This window comes from Agelaius phoeniceus, chromosome 3 (assembly GCF_051311805.1).
Source record: "Agelaius phoeniceus isolate bAgePho1 chromosome 3, bAgePho1.hap1, whole genome shotgun sequence".
NCBI lineage: Eukaryota > Metazoa > Chordata > Aves > Passeriformes > Icteridae > Agelaius > Agelaius phoeniceus.
In genome coordinates, this window is record NC_135267.1 from 110,844,041 (window position 1) to 110,850,879 (window position 6,839).

The 6,839-nt window shown below is 59.5% G+C and overlaps 1 protein-coding gene across 2 annotated transcripts; it reads left to right on the top strand.

Annotated features, from left to right (window-relative positions):
- Nucleotides 1-1,346: 1,346 nt before the first annotated feature.
- VSX1 (visual system homeobox 1) lies at nt 1,347-5,449 on the top strand. Of its 2 annotated transcripts, none has more exons than XM_054630525.2 (5): nt 1,347-1,769; nt 2,111-2,189; nt 2,450-2,573; nt 3,453-3,633; nt 4,221-5,449. In XM_054630525.2, exons 1-5 carry the CDS (start codon nt 1,400-1,402, stop codon nt 4,490-4,492), a joined length of 1,026 nt encoding a protein of 341 aa, XP_054486500.2. In that variant the 5' UTR covers nt 1,347-1,399; the 3' UTR covers nt 4,493-5,449. The 2 variants fall into 2 exon arrangements, with proteins under 2 accessions (XP_054486500.2, XP_077032476.1); XM_077176361.1 differs by having other exon boundaries at nt 3,465-3,633.
- The last annotated feature ends 1,390 nt before the right edge of the window (nt 5,450-6,839 follow it).

Consider the following 6,839-nt stretch of genomic DNA (forward strand, 5'->3'; position numbering starts at 1 on the left):
TGCCTAGGCCATATGCATATTTAAGGCTTCATCATCTCTCCCAACAGCTCAGCCTCAATGTAAACTGCTGAAATCAAGCTGATTCTGGGACAACATCAAAAATTAGGGTTTTAACCACTAATATCTGCTCGAACAGGAAATTTGTTGTGGGTGGTGGCCGGATTATGACTTCTAATTACTGTGGCAGATCCTCCCTGCCTAGCAGTGAAAGTCTCCTATTCCAGCAAAACTGCAGCAAAACCACTCTGGAGAAGCGAAGATGCCCAAGGGGATCCCGGGGTGCTCTGTGTCTGGGCAGGGGGCAACTCTGGGTGGGGATGCCCCGAGCATCCCTTCATCCCAAGCACATGAGCACCCCAAATTGGTGGTCACACTTCCACACCTCCCGGTCCCCTCACACCCATTTGCCTTTCTTGGTGAGAAGCACGACGGTCCAGAGGGTCCCCCCCACCAGCCCCCAGTGCCGGCCACGGCAATTATCCTAAATGAAAGTTATTGTTCTGCTAATCCTGGGAACAGCTTGCGATGGGAGATTTGGGTCTTTCTTTAATAATGCAAAGTTAATGCGGAGTCCCCTTGTAATTATCTTTATCAGAAGGACCCTCGGTTAATCTGACCGTCCAATGAAGGCCTGGATCAGGCGGCCCATGTAAGCCGGTTGTAAATCATTTCCATCAACAGATGAAGGGAAGAGGGAAAAAAATTGCAGCCCAGGTGCAAGAATCTGGGAGCAAAAGGGAGCACAGAGGCCAGGCACCTCGGGGTGGCCCTGGCTGGGGTGACAAGACACCTAGGGTCAGGGGAGGCTCCTGCCCAGCAGCCCCTGCCTGTTCCCATCCCGGTCTCTAGGCTGCTGAGCCCCGTGGGATGTCCCATCTCGGATGTGGGGCTGAAGAGTCCTGGGCTGGAATGGGGGTACCGGGAAGTGTACTGCTGTGCAATGGAAGAGGGGATGTGGGGACACAGGGACACAGCAGGGAGTTCCTGGGAGGAAACCCGGAGAGGGAACCCAAGGGGATGTGAGACGGATTTATGGGGCATGGAGTGGAACAGGGTGACTGGGCCGGGGCGGGACGGGCACCGAGAGGGGGTCCTGGAGAGGGTCCGAGCGCAACCGCAGGGGCCGGCGGGGGTGGTACGGACCGAGGGGCGGGGGCCGAGGGGAGCGGAGGGAGGGACGGCGAGAGGGGGCGGCGGGGGGCCGGGCGGTGGCCCGGGAGCGCCGGGGGAGGGGCGCGGGACCTGTGCGGGCGGGAGGGGGGACCGAGGCTGTTAATCCCGGGATTGGGAGCGCCCCCCCGCCGGTCTGGAGTGTGATTGGAGCCGGGACCGGCGGCGGGACGATAAAAAGGGCGGCGGGCGGTGGTGGCCGGGCCAGGCGGCGGCGGCGGCGGCGGCGATGCCGGGCCGGGCGGAGCCGTCGGGGGGACGCGCGGCGGCGGGGCCGGTGGCGGTGCCCGTGCCGGTGACACCGGGCGCGGCGGCGCGACCGGGAGGCGCGGGGCTGCGGGCCAAGGGCTTCGCCATCACCGACCTGCTGGGGCTGGAAGCCGAGCTGCAGCCGCCCCCCGGGCCCCCCCCGGCCGCCACCGCCGGTGGCTACGAGGGCGGCGGGGCGCTGGGGCTGGGGCTGGGGCTGCTGTGCAGCCTGGGCGGGCCGGGAGCGCCGTGCCTGCTGCCCGCCCCGCTGCCGCTCCTGCCTGCCCGCGGCCCCCGCCCGCCGCCCGGGCCGCCGCCCGCCGCCCGCCGCCACAAGGAGAACATCTCCGGTGAGCGGGGTCGGGGTCGAGGGTGGCCGCGCACGGGGATCCCCGTCCCGAGCCGCTGCCGGGGCTGCCCCGCACCATCGTCCCGCCGGTGCGGCTCCCGTGCCGCCCGGCCCGCCGGGATGCCGAGCCTTTCACCTTTCACGCTCCGGCAATGCGGGCTCCCACCCCCTGCCCCGGGATGGCATCAGCGGTGCGGCACCGCGGGCTCAGCTGGGGGAGGGAACCCCTCCGAGCCCCGGGCCCGCTCCCCGCGGGCGGCTGAACCGTGCTCGGGGAGCTGCGTTCGGGTGCCCCGCTCTCGACGGGAACGTGACTCTTCCCCTCCCGCTTGCTGCTGCCAGATGAGGACAGCCTGTCTGGGGACGCCAGCGAGCTGAAGATGTCCAGCTCCCAGATCAAGAGGAAGAAGCGCCGGCACAGGTAGCGCCCCGGAGTCTGGCTGTGTCCCCGTTCTCACCTCCTCCTGCTGCCACCATCCTCTCGCTGTTCCTCTTCTCCCCAGGCTGGCGCGGTCGGTATCCCCAGGGGGGATAAAGGGAGGAAAAAGAGGAAAGAGGAGGGCTGCAGCTGGGGTGGGGGGAGGATTTTCTGGAGGAAAACTTCAGCGTGGGGGTGCTGCCAGCCTCGCTGTTTGCCCAAGGGTCCGGACGGTGTGACAGGATGCTCTCTCCTCTCGGCAGGACTGTATTCACAGCTCACCAGCTGGAGGAGCTGGAGAAGGCTTTCAATGAAGCGCACTACCCCGACGTGTACGCCCGGGAGATGCTGGCTGTGAAGACGGAGCTGCCGGAGGACAGGATACAGGTAGGTGGCTGCAGCGATCCTCTCTCTCCCGAGGAGTCTGCGGGCCGCCAGCACCCGGGGCCGTCTCCTGTGCTCTGTGGCAGTGGGTGCAGGTGGTGGGAACGTGGTGGCGCCGAAACGCTGCAGGGCGCCTGGGGGGAGGCTCGGCTTCTGCCTGCTGGCATCGAACAGCCTCCCAATGGACATGCAGAACCAGGGCACTGAGCTGGCCCCAGCAGTTGCTCTTTGCTGGCAACTTGGCTCTGTCCTCCCACTCAGGCAGGAGCTGGGAGCAATTTGGAGCTGCTGGGCCAAGCTGTGACAGGAGCTTGCTCACTAGCTTGTCCCTTTGAGGGACACGTGGCATTTTAGGGCCTGATCCTGCTCCCCTATGGAACAGCTCAGTAGCTTAATAATGAGGTGGTGATCTGGGCAGCAGCCTGGTTATATCTACTGCCTTGAACCTTCAAATAGAGGAGGAGTGGGGTGGGAAGAGGGACCTGAGCACCTTCTGTCATCATTGGTCACTGCATTATGGAGCCCTTTTTCTGGAGAGGTTGGTGCTTTGTGGATCAGGCAGGGAGGCCCTGCGGGCAGGCGGAGCAGCGTCGGGTGACTTTGGCTGGGATCACCCTCCTGTGTCACAACCAGCCTGAAGTTAATTAACATGTGCTCCCTCTCCCCCCCTTCCTCCCCTCTCTGACACCCACGTGTGTGCCCTCCCTCACACCCCTCCCCACACGGTGTCTGCACACCCAACCCTGCACGCACCCCCACGGCTGACCTCGCCCTGGATGGACATTCCCTCATTCCCCACGGGCCCTGCACACCCGGCCTCCTCGGGGGCTGTCTCCTCCCCAACCCCACCCCTCCGTGCTCTCCTGGCTGTTACCCCTGAAGGTTTGGTTTCAGAACCGAAGAGCCAAGTGGCGGAAGCGGGAGAAGTGCTGGGGCCGGAGCAGCGTGATGGCCGAGTACGGCCTGTACGGCGCCATGGTGCGGCACTCCATCCCCCTGCCCGAGTCCATCCTCAACTCCGCCAAGAGCGGCCTGGTGGGATCCTGCGCCCCGTGGCTGCTGGGTGAGTGGCAACCTGGCGGGATCAGGGCTCAGATTCTTCTTTCATACGGCTGCCCTCGCCCTTTTCCAGAAAGGAATGGGGCCTCCCTGGCCCTGAGTTGTACGTAGGCTGCCAAGTGCCCTCGGCTTTCCACTTCCTCCTTGTAGAGAGCGGCTAGGGAAAGGAAAACCTTTCACTGCTGTGTCAGACAGGTGCCTGCACGTGGGTGGGTATCACTCAGGCAGCAAGTTGCAAGGCATCTAAGAAGTCACCACCACCTGCCCCTAAACTGAAGATACCTCAGAGCTACATCAGAGCTACCCTCTGCTCATTCCAGGTTGGAATGGACCATTACAGCACACCTCTCCCTGTAAGCCTTCCCTGCTACAGGGAAGCTACAGACTAATTTTGCCACAAGCCATCCCCTCGGGCTGCAGAGAGCAGGTGGCAGGGCTCTGGGTTGGGAAAGGCTGGTAGTTAGAGAGAGCTTTCCTTGGGATGTAGGCAAGAGCTGTGGGAAGCAGCAGTAATTCAGGAGGTGATTCTGAGCTGTCCCAAGCAGAGATAAGCAACCAGTGCCCTTGGCTTTTCTCTTTCCCCTCTGCAAGGTATGCACAAAAAGTCCATGGAGGTAAGCAGGAAGGCAGAGAGCCAAGAGAAGCTGGCAGATGGCTGGCGAGTGGAGCAGGAGGAGGAGGAGGAGGAACTCAAAGGGACGCAGGCCAGCTCCCAGAAGGGCTCTGACAAGCTTGGGCCTGCAAAAGACTCGGAGGACACAGCCATCGACCTCTCCAGGACAGCCAAGCACGAGAAGAGGGGTGTGCTGAGGCAGTACATCAATGGGGACGCCCCCACAGAGCAGAAGGACAGGGACCACTGAGCCTGGGCTGCCCCGGAGGAGGCCAGACCTCACAGCGTCCTGGCGAGACCATATTATTTATTGATTTATTGATATATATATATTTTTTTTTTCCTTAAATAACGGAACTTTTATCCGAATTCAGGGCATTTTAAAACTGGGCACACACCCCCCCTCGTCCCCTCACTTTCAAGCTGTTCACTTCTCAGCAGAGCCAGGGTGGAGGGTGGCAGAGGGGACGGGGGCAGTGCGAGGACGGGAGCGCATTGTGGTCAGCGCTGACTGCTGCTGGGGAGGAGCCCCCTTCCTTCCCCTCCGTGCTGGGACCACTCCCCCAGCTAGCCAGAAGCACAAAGAGGAGCAACACGCTGGGAGTTGCTCCCTCCTCCAGCACGCAGGGGCAAGGATGGTGCAGGAGTTTACAGACGCCTTCTCCAAGCGCTTCCACCCCGGTGCGGAGCCCGTGTGCGAGTCCTTCCACGCCGAGCACACAAATCTTCCACCTCGAGGAGCAGCAGGGTTTTTAAACATGGTAGGGTTCATCCTCAAGCTGGTGTAACCTGACAGCCAGGCAGGTTTATATTCCCTGAGGATCTAGCCTGCCAATGCAGCCTTATCACTGGATTTACACTGTGTATCTTCCTTAACTCGTATTTGGGAGAAGGGGGTAAGGAGGTTTTTGTTTATGCAATGATTTTGTACACTCTTGAATGTCACTTGCCACACTATGCATGATAGAACAAACCTTTTTGAAAAGCAAGCCATAGTACCCTGGAGCAATTAAACAATTTTGTGAAGTGACATAAGAAGATATTTTGTAATTGTCTGTAAAAAGTGTTAATGTCAGAGCTGTTTCTTGGTCACCCTATATTTATGTCTAAAAGCACTTTAGTAATCTGGATTTTTGAATGTGGCTCTTCCTGTATTGTCCACCATTTATTTATTACGCATCCATAAATAAAATTGTGGTGTATCTTTGGTTTTCATGCTCTGTATTGCAATTTATACCTTCCTTTGACACATCTCATGGCAGTTGCTGAACTGGCCCATGCACATGCCTTCACAGCTCTCCTGGAACACCTCCAGTTTCACCTACCAGCCAAAACATAACGGAAAATTATCAAAAGGTTTTATTAAAATCTGAGTAATTCCAATTTGGAAAGTGTCTCGACACAGCTCAGGGGGTGTGTGGGCCAGGTACTGATGCTGTCCCTGCTCCTGCCTCTGCTGCTGGGCCTGGCTGCTCTCACAGATGCAGCTCCAGGCTGGACAGGGGGAGAGAGGGGGGACAGTTCCTGGGAAGAGCAGAGCAGTAAGTGGCACGTGCAGATTTCCTGCTTTTCCCCTCCTTTGCTTGGCCAGACCCCTCCAGGCTGCCGGGGGGAGGGGTAACATATGCATGGCAAATACAAGCTTTGCAGGGGGAAAAAAAAAAAAAAGTTTGCTGGGGGGGCTGTGGGGAGCACGGTTCAGGAAAGGACCAGCCAGGGCTTATTGCATCAGCAATTAGGCTCACTGAGAGCCGAGACTTAGCACATTGGAGGCCTAATCCTGCCTGAGCAGCATCTGCAAACCTTTTATTTGGGCTGTGCCACGCTGGCACTGGATGCTTGCAATCCTTTTTATTTATTTTTTTTTTCCCCCTTTGGTCTGCCTGCGTGCAGATGGCCTGGCTCCTTGCCTTGTGCTGGCTGCAGGGCTGTGAGAGCAGGCACGTCACCACCACCAGCGCGACAAGGGGAGACACTGTAGTTCCAGCGTGCACAGGGAACGCTCCTGGTAGTGCCTGGTGGGATCCCAGCGCTCACCACAAGCTGGGAAGGAGGAGCCAAGAGGAGGGCGACTGGCCCGAGGCACTTTTCATGTGCTGGGAAGTGGCTGTGGGGTACAGATGCTGGTGGATGGCAGTGACTGCCCAGACTCAGCTCCTGGTGACAGGGTCTGCTGCCCTCCTCGGAGCAGGGAGTCACTCAGATGCTCACTGCCTGCACTGACCCTGGCAGGGAAGTGTCCACTGTCCTCCAAGGTCACTGCTTGGAGCAGCAATAGCAGTAGGGTAGCACATTCTTGTTGTTGCTTCAGGTTTGACCCATCCTGGGATCAGTGGCAGCCAGACCCAGCCATGGCTCAGCCAGTGCTGGTTCAGTGACAAGAGTGTGACCCTGGTGTAAGGCAATGGCTGCCACTTGCACACATCTCCACTGCTCCATGTGAGACCCCACAGCCGTCCTGGTGACCACATCAGGGCCTGGTGCCGTGAGCTTCCCTTTGTAAGGAGCCCCGGGCATCCCTCAGCCACAAGTGCTGCGCTTACTCAAGCAGAAGATTGTCGCAGACATATTTTATGAAAAATCCTTTTGCCAGGATC